Source organism: Hippoglossus stenolepis, chromosome 20 (assembly GCF_022539355.2).
Source record: "Hippoglossus stenolepis isolate QCI-W04-F060 chromosome 20, HSTE1.2, whole genome shotgun sequence".
Taxonomy (NCBI): Eukaryota; Metazoa; Chordata; class Actinopteri; order Pleuronectiformes; family Pleuronectidae; genus Hippoglossus; species Hippoglossus stenolepis.
The window spans coordinates 683,151-700,515 of NC_061502.1; the positions used below are offsets into that span (position 1 = coordinate 683,151).

At 40.7% G+C, this 17,365-nt stretch overlaps 1 protein-coding gene across 1 annotated transcript; it reads left to right on the top strand.

The window, feature by feature from the left end:
• The first annotated feature begins 1,662 nt into the window (after window positions 1–1,662).
• Window positions 1,663–13,412, top strand: serinc1 (serine incorporator 1). The gene is made up of 10 exons (XM_035143468.2): window positions 1,663–1,867; window positions 2,359–2,520; window positions 6,524–6,717; window positions 6,968–7,047; window positions 7,530–7,667; window positions 9,854–10,023; window positions 10,365–10,455; window positions 11,099–11,240; window positions 11,344–11,568; window positions 12,334–13,412. The coding sequence occupies exons 1-10, from the start codon at window positions 1,829–1,831 to the stop codon at window positions 12,470–12,472; spliced, it is 1,380 nt and encodes a 459-aa protein (XP_034999359.1). The 5' UTR covers window positions 1,663–1,828; the 3' UTR covers window positions 12,473–13,412.
• Window positions 13,413–17,365: the final 3,953 nt, after the last annotated feature.

Genomic DNA, 17,365 nt, shown 5'->3' on the forward strand with positions numbered 1-17,365 from the left:
CAAAGTCAAGCTCAGCCGCAATCCAGTATGTCAGCTGACAGCAGCAGTTCTCTGTGCCAGCCCACATCAGCTGATTGCTAAGCTGATTCCCTCCTATGCATTAAATTGGCAAAGGTCAAATTGCATTGTTATTGATGGCTGCTGTGTTCTGTGCCAGGGTCCTTAAAGGGATAGTTCACTGAAAAATGAAAATGCACTCATTATCTACTCACCACTATGTCGATGGAGGGGTGGGTGAAGTTTTTGAGTCCACAAAACTCTTGTGGAGTTTCAAGGGTAGACTTAATTGCAGCAGAATCCAATACAATTGGAGTCAATTGTGTTCTCCTCTTCAGACGTAATCTAATAAAACCTGATCAACCTGTGGTGGGCCTGCCTTAGAAGAGGGTGCCTTGTGATTAAAAGGCCAAAACACCTGATGACGCTAAGGTACACAACTGAAGATGTGTCCCTAACATCCGCTGTTGGTCACTAACATCCGATAAAATCTATGGTAGTTGGAAACTTAAATTGTGCAGAAGAGCTTCCAACGTACAAGGGATATGTTAGGTGGGGGAAGTGAGCCGAGCAGTGCCGGAAGAATGTTTGTCTGACTTCATTTCATCTAAACATTACCAAGTCACGTGACCTTAAAGCATCGTGGCCGTGACCCGGCTGCAGTCAGACCGTGCAGTTGCCCTTCTCCAGCGACAGCTCCTTGGGGCCACCTCTATGATGTCACCTCTATGATGTCACAACTCTGCTCTGATTGATTACATCCATAATTATCACTCTTATTCTTTTCATTATAACAACTAGTCAGAGCTGAAACCTGATGGTGCACAACTGTTCCTAGTCTCTCTCTCCTCTTTAAAACTATAGGCCTATATATTATATGTAATTATATATACATATACGATTGTGTCACTATTAAATATTCCCTCCATATACAATCAGTGGAAGTGCATATCTGTTGGTTTCTCTTTGTTTCTGTTGTTGATATTTCATGTGTGCCTTATTTTGTATTTCTAATGGGCTGTTCTCTCTATATCTCCAAAGATGATGTGATGAATTTTCATCTCCTGAAATGGTGACTTAACACTACAGTTTTTGTTTTCAGTTGAAAGAAAGTTCTCAGTCAACTTCGTTGTTCATTGTATTCTTTGTTCAAAAACATGAGGATTTCCTAAACATCTGCTTAATTCGCAACAAGAAAAAACTAACTGAGATCAGTCGTTGTTCTCGTCTCACTGAAGCTACGAGAAGAAAAAAAAGTGTACGACTTGACGTCCATGTTTTTTAACTCCACCCCTGCAGCCACCGGCAGATCACGATGGTGGATCAAGTCCGACACAGTCAGACCAAGGCCAGGTCAAACACACAGGTCAGAAACATGTATACCAGTAGCCTGCTGGAGGTTCTTTTTTCGGGCTTCCTGTTCCTCCTCTCCCAGAGGAGCAGATACCGGTCCTGCTGCTGGGTACATGCCCTTCTCAGCCCCGTCCAGCTCGCCTCATGGATCTCCTCGTAACTCCTCTAAGCTCTTGAGACTGTGCTGGGAGACACAGCTGACCTTATTGCGACTGGAGCAGTCGGACTACCTCTGCAACCTGATTGGTTGACTATATCAGTCAGGAAGAGTGAGGAGAGAGCCACTGTTGCACGAAAGCAGTGACATAGAGACAGAGACAGATTGAGATCGTCCAGTGGAGGGCAGCAAAATGCAGATATGCATTTGAACTACCGAGCCCCTGCGTCATCAGAAGAAGAAAGGCAGAACATCCTCCATCTTCTGGGACACCGTCAGCGAGAAACCTAACGCCAGACTGAAGGAAAGGCATCGGACATTATGGGAGCCGTTCTGGGACTGTGCTCCATGGCGAGCTGGGTGAGTACAGCGCCTTCGTACTGACGGTGACATTGGCAGCCGCTGTGTGTTTATTTCTTTTCAGCTGCTCCGTCTTCACTCAGCTGCCATGACTGTGCAACACGGAGCAACGGGCCGAGGCTGCGGACAGTAAACAACACAAAAGAAGACTTGGCTCCTGCGGCTGTGAAATCAATCCCACGGCTCCCGTCTATGTGTGGATCAGCCTGCGTGTTTGATTAACTAGCCTCTTGTGTCTGCTGGGTGGCGCTGGGCGCTAAATGTTTGTGTTAGAGAATAGTGGTAACAAACAGCTACGGATGATGTCAACAGAAGTGTTGCGACACCGGAGCGTGTGTATATAAACAGTGTCCGGTATCAGCTGTAGACGCACACGGCCCTGTCTCATCTCACCCCCCCCCTCCCCTCATCTTCCCGTTCAGTTCGGTAAACAACTGTCCCTCGCGTGTGTGTGTGTGTGTGTGTGTGTGTGTGTGTGTGTGTGTTTGTAGATCCCGTGCCTGTGCGGCAGCGCCCCCTGCCTGCTGTGTCGTTGCTGCCCCAGTGGGAACAACTCCACGGTGACTCGGCTCATCTACGCCTTCTTCCTGCTGTTGGGAGTGGGCATTGCCTGTATCATGTTGATGCCTGGCATGGAGGGCCAGCTCAAGAAGGTACATTTTTCACCTACAATACCAAAGTTAGTGAATATTACAACGCAGGACCGAGCAACACACAAGCACAGTTTGTATACTGGGATTATTGTCAATGTCAATTTTTTGGCGTGATGCTATGTTACTTTAGAGATAATAAACTGTTAACTTGTACCGTCTCCTCAGTGTTATGAATTAAAAGATCAAGTTGACTCATGTGAATAACAGCTGCTTCAAATACCAGCTCACCTCAGAGACACAATACTGGGATATTCTTGGTAATTGGGTTTGGATTATGAGTCCAGCCTTCGACACTTAAAAGATGAGCTACATTTGGTAGCTTTCTAGACATAATTAACATTGTCATTTGCAAATGTATGGAACCTCCATAGTCTACATTGACTAGATTTACCTGTTGCCATCAACAGTATTAACAGTTTGGTTGAAACACTGGAAGCTTTCGAGTTGAATGCAGAGCAGCTCTTATTTACCAGAGCACACTAGGGTTGGGTAATTGGACGAATATATGATCTATCGACTGAGCCTGTTGTCGGTTGTTTGGTGTTTTTAGACAATTGTTTGGGGCGATTTGTCTTTTTATTTAACTAATACAACAGTCTGCCTCCTTGAAAATGATTTAAACTTTCTAAATAATTAACTTAGGAACTGGCACTTATTAGACCAGTCACGATAAGACATTTTGTTGGACGATATATTGTTCCAGAAATGATTGCAATAAAAAATATTACTGTCATCATTTTGAGACCACTGATATAATGATAATATAATAGCATAATAATACAAATATACCCTTTCAAAGAGCAATGAACTTTAACTTCTTAAAAATATTCAGTCTGACATTTGTATTACAATCAAAACTATTAAAATATCCTTAATCAATAAAACAGAAATAAAATAAACCACATACAACCAAAATAGCTCTGTTTACAAAAATTGCTCTTGAATAAATATTAAACATTTGGCACAGGATATATGCTGCCAGCTCAGTAAACTGGATGGGATGGTTATAATTTTACATTAAATTACATTTCATTTAGCTGACGCTTTTATCCAAAGCGACTTACAATAAATGCATTCAATCATGAGGGTACAAACCCAGAACAACAAGAATCAATTAGGTACAATTTGCTTCAAGAAAGCCAAACTACAAAGTGCTATATGTAAGTGCTACTAAATTTTTTTACTGGATGTAGACTGGACCCGATCCGTTCGCAGCACGGTATGCAAGTACTAGTGTCTCGAGACGGATGCAGGCAGCCACTGGTAACCAGTGAAGGGAGCGGAGGAGCGGAGTAGTGTGAGTGAATTTAGGTTAAAGACCAGTCGAGCTGCTGCATTCTGGATGAGCTGCAGAGGTCGGATGGCACTAGCAGGTAGACCTGCCAGGAGGGAGTTACAATAGTCTAGGTGTGAGATGACGAGAACCTGCGCCGCCTTCTGAGTGAGAAGGTGGCGTATTCTCCTGATGTTGTACAGCATGTATCTACAGGAGCAGGTTGTTGTAGTAATGTTGGCAGTAAGGGAGAGTTGACTGTCGAGTGTCACACCCAGGTTTCTAGAGGTCTGGGTGGGGGCTAGCACGGAGTTGTCAAAGGTAATAGTCAGGTCATGGGTGGGAGAGCCTTTCCCTGGAAGGAAAAGTAGTTCGGTCTTGTAAAGGTTAATTTTCAGGTGGTGTGCAGACATCCACTGAGAGATGACAGTCAGACAGGGAGAGATTCCTGCTGCTACCTGTGTTTCAGATTGGGGAAAAGAGAGGATAAGTTGGGTGTCATGAGCGTAGGTTTGGTAGGAAAAGCCATGTGAGTGAACGACAGAGTCAAGAGAGTTGGTGTACAGAGAGAAGAGGAGGGTACCCAGGACGGAACCATGAGGGACCCCAGTAGTTAGAGGACAAGGTTCAGACACAGATCCTCTCCAAGTTACCCGGTAAGTGCGGTCGTTGAGGTAGGATGAGAGCAGGGAGAGAGCAGAGCCTTAGACACCCAGATCCTGAAGGGAGGAAATAAGGATCTGGTGGTTCACTGTGTCAAATGCAGCAGAAAGGTTTAGAAAGATAAGGACAGAGGAGAGAGAGGCTGCTCTAGCAGTGTGAAGTTGCTCAGACACAGCAAGGAGGGCAGTCTCAGTTGAGTGGCCTGCCTTAAAACCAGACGGGTGAGGATTAAAAAGATTGATATGGTGAAGATAGGAGGAGAGTTGATTTAAAGATAGCTCGCTCGAGAGTTTTGGAAAGAAAGGGAAGAAGAGAGACAGGTCTGTAGTTGATAACTTCAGACGGGTTGAGGGTGGGTTTCTTCAGGAGAGGGTTTACTCTTGCCTCCTTCGGGGGGTTAGGGAAACAGCCAGTTGACAGGGAAGTGTTGAAAAGATGGGTGAGAAACGGAAGAAGGTCAGGAGCGATAGACTGGAGAATTTGAGATGGGATGGGGTCAAGGGGGCAGGTGGTTGGGCAGGCGGGGGTTACCAAGGTAAAAACTTGATAGACGGGGGTGATAGAGGAAAGCGAAGGGGATGAAGATGAAGATGAAGTTGATGGAAATGTAGTTAAAGAAGGTGGATTTGAAAATGAGTAGTGTATGTCATCTATCTTTTTAATAAAGTAGTTGACAAAGTGGCTTGGTAGAATGGTGGAAGGGGACTGGGGGGGTCAAGGAGGTTGGAAAAGATGGAGAAGAGTTTTTTGGGGTTGGAAAATGAGGAATGAATTTTAGTTTGGTAAAAAGAGCTTTTGGCTGCAGAGAAGGAAGAGAGAAGAGATTGAGTGAGCAGGTCTTCAGGGTGTTTACATTTTCGCCATTTCCTTTCTGATGCTTGCATAGTGGCTCTGTCGGCGCGCACCGAGTCAGACAACCACAGAGCTGGGGAGGAGTTGCGCACCTGTCTGGAAGAGGAAAGGTTACGGTAATGGTGTGAACGAGTGCAAGGCCTATAGTATCAGCATGCACAACCATTCCCTTTTGGGGGGTTGTCTTGATGTTGCTTCTCCATTGCATCTGTTTTCACTTTAATTTGCATCAAAGCAGGTGAAACAGATTCAGAATCACTTGTGCTTCCTAAATGGTGACATTGATGTCCCTGAAATTGAACTGACTTGCTGTTATACTGCGACGATTCAGTGTTCCCTTAATTTCTTTGAGCAGTGTATATTATATATATCACTTACAATTTGTCTTCTTTTCTGGCTGACACGCAGACACACAAATGCACACCTACTCAACTACAGTTCAAACCTATTTTTAACTTCTAAGTGTCCATATGTCGTTTTGCTTGTAGCCACCACCATAATATCAACAGTGATCACCACATAATGACTGATACTTTCCTTAAATTAGCTGCCTGCATTATTTTGTTCACTCAGCTCCTCCTGACTCCACTTCTCTCTTTCTCTTTTTTTCTCAGGAACACAATAGGTCTTAAGTATTTGCAAATAGAGTAGAGGAATTTATCAGTTAGAATCTTTTGCTGTACTTGTATATAAAGATAATAATAATAATAACTTTATTTGTATAGCACTTATCTAAACAAGGTTACAAAGTGCTTCACGCAAATGTCCATGGCAAAAATTAAGAATCGATTGTAATAAAAGATATTCTGTTCAGTCCAATTTAAGAGCCAAATCCTAACATATTAAGGTCAAGACCTTAAGTTTGTAGAGAAAACCCAACAGTTCCCACAAATTACAAGATGACAAATAACTTCACATAGGTCCTTCAGTTTGCCGGTTGCATCTGATTTAAAGCCAAAACAATCATAAGTAATTTTGTTTTCTTAAATGCAACAAGCTCTTTACCAGCATTTGCTGATAATAACACACACAGCCAAACAAAGGCACAGATGCCTGTGCTAATATATCATCAGTCACTAATTTGTTGGTCTGATGGTGGCTGATTGGAAAATTGCAGCATATCACCCAACCCTTTTATTTGCTGCTTTTGACCTTTCTGATTAGAAGTCTGATGTTGTGGTGCAGCATCTTAGCTTCTGCTCTTTGCTGCTATAGATTCCAGGTTTCTGTGAAGGAGGGACGGGTTCATCCATTCCTGGTGTGGAGGGTCATGTGAACTGTGATGTGCTGGTTGGCTATAAGGCTGTTTACCGTGTTTGCTTCGGGATGTCCATGTTCTTCCTGCTCTTCTCTCTGCTCATGATCAAAGTCAAGAGCAGCCAGGACCCCCGAGCTGCGCTACACAACGGGTGAGGCCGCATCCATCTTTTCACCCACCCATCCATCTATCTAAGCCCACCTACCCACTTACCATACATGCATACAGACATACATTCATACATAGTGTTGGTTTCTTGACAAATGATATGACTGAATCTTTTACCTTATACCTGTGGTGAATTTTCTGATGAACATCAAATCATTTCACCAGAGACTGATGTAAGACAAGTGGAAGTGATTTAAAGGGCACTAATAACTAGATGTTTGTCTCTCTTTCAGGTTTTGGTTATTTAAGTTTGCAGCAGCTGCTGCCATCACGATTGGATCCTTTTTCATCGCAGAAGGTCCCTTCACTACTGGTACCTATTCTAGTTCATTCTTATAATTTTGCCTCTCGAAAAAATCCAATGTAGCTTTCAAATGTACCTGTAATTGTGTGACCACTCAAGCATCTTTTTTTTATGCGTTCACATCGCAACAGCCATTGGTGTCTTTGGACTTTGATATCTAAAATCTGAACCAGAGGTTCTTCAGCTCAATAATAAACTGATTAGGTTTTAATGGTCAAAGGTAACAGTGACTGAAACTGCACTGACTGGTGGAGGCATACACCTGCATTACGGTAATTCTGGTTTACAAGGTAGTTGATATTTTATTTATTCTTTACACATGGTTAGTGAAATGACAGCTAACAGTCAGTGCGTGCCTAGCCGGTTAGCCTTCATTGTGGTTGTGAATTCAGTTTGTGGAGACACTTGTAAGGTCCTGAAATGCCATTGATTTTTGCTGTAAATGAACCTACAGATGTAAGGTAAAGTTGTCTTCTCTCTCTGTTCCACAGTGTGGTTCTATATTGGAATGGCTGGAGCATTCTGCTTCATCCTCATCCAGCTGGTTTTACTCATTGACTTTGCACATTCCTGGAATGAGTCTTGGGTGGAGAAGATGGAGGAGGGCAACTCTCGCTGCTGGTATGCAGGTATGGTTACAGTGTTATCATGAGGCTAAATGTTGTCAGTTGTTCATACCAGCGGCTGATCAGCCTCAGTTCCACAGCGGAGCTGCTACTGCCAGCGCCGTTTTTACACAGGGTTAACACAGAAAATGGCCATAAATGTGCGAGTGAGTTTGTAAGAGAGAGATAGAGAGAGAGAGCGTGAGATTTTAAATATCCCCAGGATTAGCCCGCACACTACTGGTAGCCTCACAAACTAATTAGGCCCTAAATTTTTCTAACCCATTTTCTTTTGACTACAAAAGTCTGGTGCCACTGGCTCAGATAGAGCAACTCCCTTTTTTAAGAAAAGTATCGAAATGGAAATTCATGACTTGGTATCAGTATGGAAACAAACATTTTGATACAATGATTGATATTATGACAACACTAGTACAGTCTGTTATTCACAGCTAAAAACTCTCATTGAGACCACAAATGGCTTCAAGAAGAAAATCAATCAATCAAATTTTATTTGTATAGCCTATATTCACATTCACAATTTGCCTTATAGGGCTTAACAAGGTGTGTCACCCTCTGCCCTTAACACTCAACAAGAGTAAGGAAAAGCAAAAAATCCTTTCAGCAGGGAAAAAATTAGGTTTCTTATAGAAACCTAAGGGAGCCACAGGACACGTCAACAAAATAAGAATATTTACAACATTCTAAGAAAAGGCAGTAGCTAACATAAATGGAGAAATGTATTCATGTTTTAGGTATTTATACAAAAGAAAATGTTTGACAAAGATGAAGAGAGCAGCAATGACAATTGTATAGATAACGGTATAGCCAGTAATAATAGTAAATGTGAGTGGGCATATTGTATATCAAAGCAATTTAGATTCATGTCTCCTAAGCCATTTTATCTTTTGCTTTCTACTAACATATACAGTAGTCCATTTTTCTTGAAGACATGCATTTAGTCTTGTCAGAAAAAGATAATCTGTGATATTCCCTTGAAACCCATGATAATGAAAAGAAAATAATGATAGGTATTTGTGCATGCAGGAGAAAATCCAATCACAAATGTCTGATATTTGACATCAAGATTCAAACATTATTTCAATTTCAAGAAATGTCAGAGAATTTGAAAAACGTGCCTTATATTGCAAAGTTAACAAGATCTGCCCCAAAATGTAATGGGTTCTTCCCTGTCCCATGCCCCATCCCAGAGCTGGCCCTGGCAATGTTGGAGCCCTAGGCGAGATTTCAGATTGGCGCCCCCCCAGGCCCCCCAACATACACAAGCAAAACTGCAAGCGCCCCCCCACACACACACACACAAACACAAATGCAAATTCCTTCCTTCACTCCAGAGGTTACATTCATTAGTTAATAAAACAAGTTCACAAAAAAATTGTTTAAAAAATTAAATACTGGATGTGAATAAAATGCACATTCGCTGCCAGGGTGAACAGCCCAATTGATTAACATGGGCGCGGAGAGGAGTCGGATAGCTTTTCGTGGCCCCGGGGTTAGAGGATGATGGTGTGACATTACTGCATTGGTTAACATTGCATGTATCACGTCATGATAAATCAGCCTTTGCGCCCTAGGCAACTGCCTTATGCCAGGAGCCGCCCCTGCCCCATCCTGACGTCCTAAACTTGTCTAGTGTTCAATGGTATCCCATTGACAACCAAACAGATCTGCATGAGAACAGGTTTATAAGTAAGCTTGTTTTCTAGTTGTTTATGTCATAAAATAATATAATCTAATTAAGTTGAAAAAATTTAAAATAATTTGTACAATGTAAACAGAATATACATTACATTACATTTAGTTGACGCTTTTATCCAAAGCGACTTTCAATCATCTATGAGGGGCCATTTTGGACTCTCTATTCCTGTCAGACTCCTATATTTATTTATTTATAAATAAATAAATATAGGAGCAAAAAGGCATACATAAATAGGGCCTACATTTTAAATAGTGGAAATATTGCATTAAGCAGCAAAAGGCAAACTGATTGACAAATAAAAACATTCAAAATAAACTCTATGGCAAAAGTATGAGAGAATATTTCATTATTGTTTTCATATTATTTCCTCACACTTAACACTTTGGTGTTATCATATATGATAACATGCCAAAGGACAATTTAGCATGTTATCATATATGCAGTGTAACAGTATTACACATAATAAAGCTTGAAATTGCTGTGTCCACAGCTCTTCTTTCAGTCACTGCAGTCAACTACCTGTTGTCTCTGGTATCTCTGGTCATGTTCTACATCTACTACACCCACTCTGACGGCTGCACTGAGAACAAGGTCTTCATCAGCATCAACATGCTCCTCTGCATCGGTGCCTCTGTCCTGTCCATCCTGCCCCAGATCCAGGTTCGCAGATGTTCTTTTTTTCCATCCATGTCTGAGCAGGGATGTCTGTGACTGAGAGAACTCGACCAGATGTCTTATACTGTAGAATGTAAATGACAGGTGAGAGAAGGATCGTCAGTGGTGATGGAGAAGTACGTTTGAAAGACTGCAGCTTTAGAGAGAGACCTGCAACTTTATATGATTATGAATGCTCTCCTTGTACAAGCTGTATTTGGGGTTTTGGGTCTGTGGGTCATGTGTCACTTCGTCCATGAGGCTCAGCAGGTGAGCTGAAGCTTTCTGTTTTTATTAGTTACTCTTAGATTATTCTCATACTAATTCCCGGTGTTTTCTGGATAAAGGAGTCCCAGCCAAGGTCTGGCCTGCTGCAGTCCTCCCTGGTTACCCTATACACTATGTACCTGACCTGGTCTGCCATGACCAATGAGCCTGGTAAGATCATGTTTTTTGAGTGATTTTGTTGAAATGTTAAAATTGACTTGCAGAAATCTGGGCATAAGGACAGTCACTGAAAATACTGCAAGTCTGATGTCAATGTCAATGTCAATTTTATTTATATAGCACATTTAAAACAACTTGGTTGACCAAAGTGCTTTACAGGTGTAATGGTACAACAAAAGGACAGTAAAACGTAATACATCATAGTGCAAGTAATACAAATAAAATACAATTATTAAGGTCAAATAAATAAAATAAAAATATAAGATATACGATAAGATAAATAAAATCAGCTGCGATGAAACGTACTCGCTGATGGTGTATTGAGGTCAGCCAGAGCACAGCTTCTCCCCACAGTGCATTTTGAGTTAACTGATGATAATGTGATGTAAAAAAGACTTAACAATCATATTCTAAGTATACTGCATGAAGTAACTTAAAAGACACATTTCTATTTTCTTACTATCCCAGTGATAGTCATTGCCCTGCTTATGCATACATCTATTCACTGTGAGATCCAGTTTCAATCTGGATCATTGATGCTAATTAGGATAAGAAAGCCTGTTCTTTTTAAATCAGTAGACACCATGGTCATGTAATGACAGCAGCAGTACGTCTGTTTTCTTGTGTCTCACAGACAGGAAATGTAACCCAAGCCTTCTGGGTATTATTGGGCTAAACAGTACCAGTCCTGCAGCTCAGGACCATGTCGTTCAGTGGTGGGATGCCCAAGGGATTGTGGGATTGATCCTTTTCCTCATGTGTGTCCTCTACTCCAGGTGAGGTTGTCCTTTAACACCCACATGAACTGAAGAACCAACTGGCAGGTTGATAGTCTATGCATAACACGACTCTCTTTCTGTTCCTTTGTTTTTCCATAAGTATTCGTAACTCATCCAACGCCCAGGTTAACAAGCTGACTCTGACCAGTGACGAGTCAGCTCTGATCGAGGATGGGCCGCAGGCTGACAGTTTCGAGGAGAGCAGCGGCCACAACAGAGCTGTGGACAACGAGAAGGACGGAGTCACCTACTCATACTCTTTCTTCCACTTCATGCTATTCCTGGCTTCTCTCTACATTATGATGACGCTCACCAACTGGTACAGGTAGGCCACACAATGCTTGGAGCTGCAGGGAGTACTAACATACTGTAAACAGGGATTCAATAATAGTCGAGGGTTATTATATATATATACCCAACCCTAGCAAAAGACTTCATGAACATTTGGCCTCATTTCGAGCCACTATTTTTTCACATCAATTCACTAAGGCTTGTGTGGTTAAACAAACGTATTATAGCCTTTACTGTATCCAGGTGGCTGTACCAATGCATCCAGGCTCATTATGCTGCATCGGTCAATCAGAGACTCCTCTGCTCTTTTCTAATCACTTACACTTTGAACTGATCTTTAGAAAAAACTCCTGCTTTCATATTTATGTTCCCTGATAAACGTAGATTCTTCTGTAACAATGAAGTTAAAACACTGTTTCATAATCTACGGGAAGAATATCTCTCCTGTCTGCAGGTGTGTGTGTCTGCCCGTCTCAGTTGCTCTTCACACAAACAAAGTAGATCCCATATATTGAGTAATTAATCAGGAATGTGGGATCATGAATCCGGATCGTCCCGCCACTTGAACGAAGCGAATCAAACAAACACAAAGTAAACTTCAAATACTGTACGTGTCATAATAACTTCTGATTAGTGTTGGTGTTTATTGTTAACGTGTAAAGTGAGCGTGAAATGATTGTCGATGTCTGGTTATTGCTCTTCATCTTTCTGTGGTAAACTACAGTTTTGAAACACTGTAATATTTTTGGGAATCCAGACTAGTTGCTGCAGATCTTTAATCTGAATATTCTCCTTGCAGCCCTGACATCAACTACCAGGCCATGACCAGCAAGTGGCCATCAGTGTGGGTGAAGATCTCCTCCAGCTGGATCTGCATCGCCCTCTACGTGTGGACCCTGGTTGCTCCGCTGGTCCTGGTCAACAGAGACTTTGACTGAAACTGCTTATACACGCACCCATGCTCTGCATCACCCATGTTTTGTTTCAGTAAAACACTAGGTAGCTAACCATGCATCAGTCACTGCTGGAGGGGCTGTGGCTGCACTCAGATTGGGTGTTTTGTTTGGTGGTTTCGGCTCATCTGTACTAACTGTTGCAGCTTCCTCACTGCAGGGCTGATGACTGGATTTATTGTATGGTGACCCAGCTCTGACTGCAGCCCAGCCTCATCCAGTGTAATGTCATTGTGACCCCTCGGCAGCCTGTTGTAGTGCTCCCCCATGCTGCCGCCATTGTAAATATATTCTGTGTAGTACTGGTGAATGATTTCGTTTTCTTTCTTTAAAGACAGAGCTGCATGCTTTTCCTTTAAAACTTGATGTGACAATAACAGTAGCTGTATATGAAGCTTTTATGACAAGCAGGACGGCTTTGGTCAGTGTGCCCCCACCATAGGCAGTGACAGTTGTGTGGTATTACCTATGGAAATAATGTTACATGTAAAAGATGAGAGGAAGTGCTTTACATGTGCTGCTGTCAGATGGATTTGTGGATTAGAGTTGTGTGTGAGCAGGACTCCAGCTGTGGCACCAGCACATTGAAGCAGGAGAGCAGCTTATTATAGTTCTCTAACTCATACCATTAGCAGTATTGTGTGTGTTGTGTTAAAGCTCTACCATCAGTTTTCACTTTGCATCTTGCTCTCCTTAGCACATAAACAACAAAACCATTTGATTTTAATGTATATGCAAAAATGAACATTTGTTTGAAAACGTCTAGAGGACTTGTATGTTAAGCCTTAGCATGTGGCTCTTCATAGAGATTGTGGTTATATATTTGTTTCATTTTCTCCCCTGTGCTTTTATCCTAATTAGATTTTTTTTCTCTTGACATGTAAAAGTATATTGTATCTGGATTAATAAAACAGAGGAAAAATAAGCAGTGTGTGTTGTATCTTGTCTGAGTAGCTGGGCCTTGTGCTGTAGCAGTTCTGACCGAGAGCAGCAACAGTGCAGACAAACCTGGCAGTGATGACACTGAAAACGTGGAGCTGACTAAAGAAGATAAAGAGCTGTGTGGGTTCTTCCTTTTTACAGCTGAACACAAGTTTATCTGCTAAACTTCAGCTCTAGCTCCTGACAGAAATCTGAGGAAATACTTTATTCATCTAAACAAGGAAATGTATGTGTGCCATTTTTGTTAGTTTTATTTAGTTTGCATGTTGGGACTTGCAGTGGTTCAGAGTATTCAATTCAGTTTTATTTGTAAAGTGTCAAATCACAACAAGGCACTTTACATGGTAAGGTGGAAACATTGCAGAGAAACCCAACAGTTCCCACAATGACCTCTGGCAGAACCAGACTCAATGTGGGCGCCCATCTGCCTCGACCACTTTGGGTGAGCGGAGAAAAATGGGGGAGAGAGGAGAGGCGGGTGGAAAAGAGTGGATAGAAGTTATGATTGATTGATCGGGAAGTATTAGTAGAAAAATATTCAGGCTCCTCACTGCCTGCACACTTTATAGAGTTTTATGTTTAATTTTAAATGGATAAAAATGCCATTGGAAAATCAGATTTACATACAGAGTGGTTAAATAGTCTGGAACAAACAACAAAACAATTCCATTCATCTATAAAATATCTCCTGCTCATTATTTGTCACATCACTCTCTACTCTTTTGTCCCAGTCGTCAGAATCCTGCTGAAAGACAGGTTTGTGGGTTTTCCAGTGATTTTAGGTTAGTAGTTGGGACAATGACAGATTTTTACCCAGAATTAAACTTGAGGTTACTTTGAAAACCACAAATCCTACTTTATAGTACAGGCATCAGGAAGACACGGCATCCTTTGTATCCACGATACAACAGTGTTGATGAAATGTACATGTGTTTACAACTTTGCATCCTGACTACTAAATTCTGCCTCCATCCCAGCAAACTTATTTGAGTAATTGGTTTCGTTCTGAAGGAAATAGGAGATAGAGGTGCAGTTCCAGCTGTATTTACTAAATGCATCATTACTGTTCTTGTTTCTTAAATACACATTACCTACAATTATATATGCTAAATATTATTGACTGGTCTGCTTAGTTTGTAAAGTGCCTTAAGATAATGTGTGCTATAATTTGGCGCTATACAGGGTTGTCTAAACCACAATATAAAGACACGGTGGTTGGTACATTTACTCATGTATTAATTTTGAGTCACTTATACTTTCCTTGAGTATTTTAATTATTTTCTATCTTTTATCTCTATGCTTCCACTCCACTGCATTTCAGAGGAAATGTGCCTTCTTCTCTACATTTATTTGACAGTTTCAGTGAGTAGTTACTTACCAGATGATTTTACAAGATTTTGCACAATGGCTATATTAACAAGCTCTTACAAAAAGTAGTGTGTAGTGAAGTGGTCTCATTTCTGATGTTTACGGGCTCTTCACTTAAATACAGATTTTTCTGTTGTAAAATTCTACAATGTTTTCATTTTATATTCATATTTAAATGGTCTGATCTTTCATCAAAGTCACAGGAATAGAAAAACAAAACACATCTGTATATCACAAATGTGTTTTTTCCTCTTCCATTAATAATCCGATGATCCCTCAGATTTCTATGTTGTCTATAAATCTATATAGTTCAAATTAACTCCAACTACAATTGCTAGTAAAATATTACTTATACACTGCAGGAGTCATTATCTTATATTATCATATTTCATAATCAGTCTGAGGGATCAAACCAGTAATTTAACTTTATGACTTCGTACTAGTTTTTCTGCTAAAATTTGTTCTTATACTCAACTATGATTTTTCATACATGACTTTTCATATAATATATTGTGGATATTCCCCCATAGCTTAAGTAAAGGATCTGAAACTGTGTTCACCACAACATAAAAACAATCAGTCACAACAATAATGTTGTTACAAAAGAGCTAACACTGAACATGTGAAACCGGCCAAATAAATTAAAGTCTGATGGGATGGTATTCTTTACTTAATCTCTGAAGTGCAGCCACGACACCTTATCATGCCTCGACAGAAGGGCACCATCACTGGTGGGATGAGATACATAGTTATCTGATGATTTATTGAAATGAAAGAATATTAGTGTAGTTAAGAGAGAAAACCTTCACAGAACTTTTAACAAGTCATAGATTTATGAAAACATCAGAATCCTAAACCTCTGATTTAAACTCTGAAATGTGAAGTATATTAAAAGCTGGTTATTTTATCTAGTATATACAATCTTTATCTTAAAGGTAAATAGGTAAAACTATCAAATATAAGAGATAAAGAAATTCCTCTAAAATGTAGTGGAGCGGAAGAATTATTTCCTCTGGTAACGTGGTGCTGCGAGTGATTGTGAGGACGACAGAGAGGACAGTGTCTGAAATCAAAAAGGGGTTTGTCAGGTTATAGATGGAGGGAAAGAGTAAATCGCTTCGCAGTCATCCTCTAACCAGAGGTTGGCAGTTCGATCCAATTATTGCAAGCTTGATGTACATCAGAGACCCAGGATGAAACAATAGCTACGGTAACAGAGTAACATGAGCAATTGTCAACCCCCAAGTCTGAAGATGTCACACACAGCATCCAAATTTATCTCCCTCACCTTGCATCACCCATTCCAACAGCACATCCATGAAAGGCTAGAATTGCTGTCACCCTCTATGTTACATGTAGGTGTTCGCATCCTATTGGATAGTTAAGCTTAAGGCATGCATACATAAATCACGTTGTGTCCTTACGTCTTGCACTGGTGTAAAACCTAAAATAGTTGGAGTTGGTGCCTCTCTGTTTGGGCCACCTGAATTGGGTAAGAAAGTAATTCACTGTAGACATTACAATGTACTGCTCGTTGGCCCTTCATCTATAACCTGGTATTTTTGGGTATAACATATAGTAATCCCTATTTCATTGTTGGTATCAATGTCAATGTATTTATAGCGTCAATAGCAACCCTTTTAATTCCTCGCAATGTGTAAGAAGTCTGTCTTGACCTGGAGCCTTTCCGAGTGCAATTTTCTCTAAGGCTGCCATTCGCCTAATTCTGATATTCTAATCTCAGCCTGACAAGTCCTTTAAAAGTCATATCCCTTTTAGGGAAGTGATTTGCTTTCCGGAAAAATAGGTGAATCTTCAACACAATATTCAGATGAATAGCCTTTAGAGTAAAATCTATAGATTTCTTCTGAAATTACTCTTTGAGCTGTACATTCAACATCATAAATCAATAATGAGAAGATTGTCTTTTCTCTCCTGTCTCCTTTTTTCCTATCCAATGAAATAAGACATACTTTTCTCCCCCTCTTGAATCCATTTCGCCCGAGATCTTATATAAGCACTTTGTGCTTTTTTGAGATATAAGTTATCCAACTAGGCATGCAGGCTGAATAAAATGGTTTGATCAATTCAGATATCAAAGTCTTATTGCAGCAATAACTTATTTCCTGTACCAGTTTGATTTCATATTCCCTGTGTTGTCTACTTTTAGATTTATTACATGTTGTCGAATATATTCTCGCCTTAAATTTAAAGTACTCCATCTACTGCTCCAAGCACTTATGTTCTTATCATTTTAAATTTGTTATGTTCACACTGATGATTTTAACATACCCCTTGTCACTTTAAAGGTCTGCATTAAATTTCCAATTATCTTTTTAAAACCTAATTCTGCTTTCTGGATTTAGAGTAAGTGGTTTTACACAGTGATTTGTTCACGGAGCACTAGCAACCGACACATTTGAAGCATATTTGACCATTTCAGAAGATAATAACCACAAATCTCTCCTGGATTTACAACGACTATTTGGTTAGTCCGTATTATATTGGTCTTTATATTCCCCTGAGCGATCTAGAAATTAGCCCCAACCTGAGGGAGGCAGCAGTGTG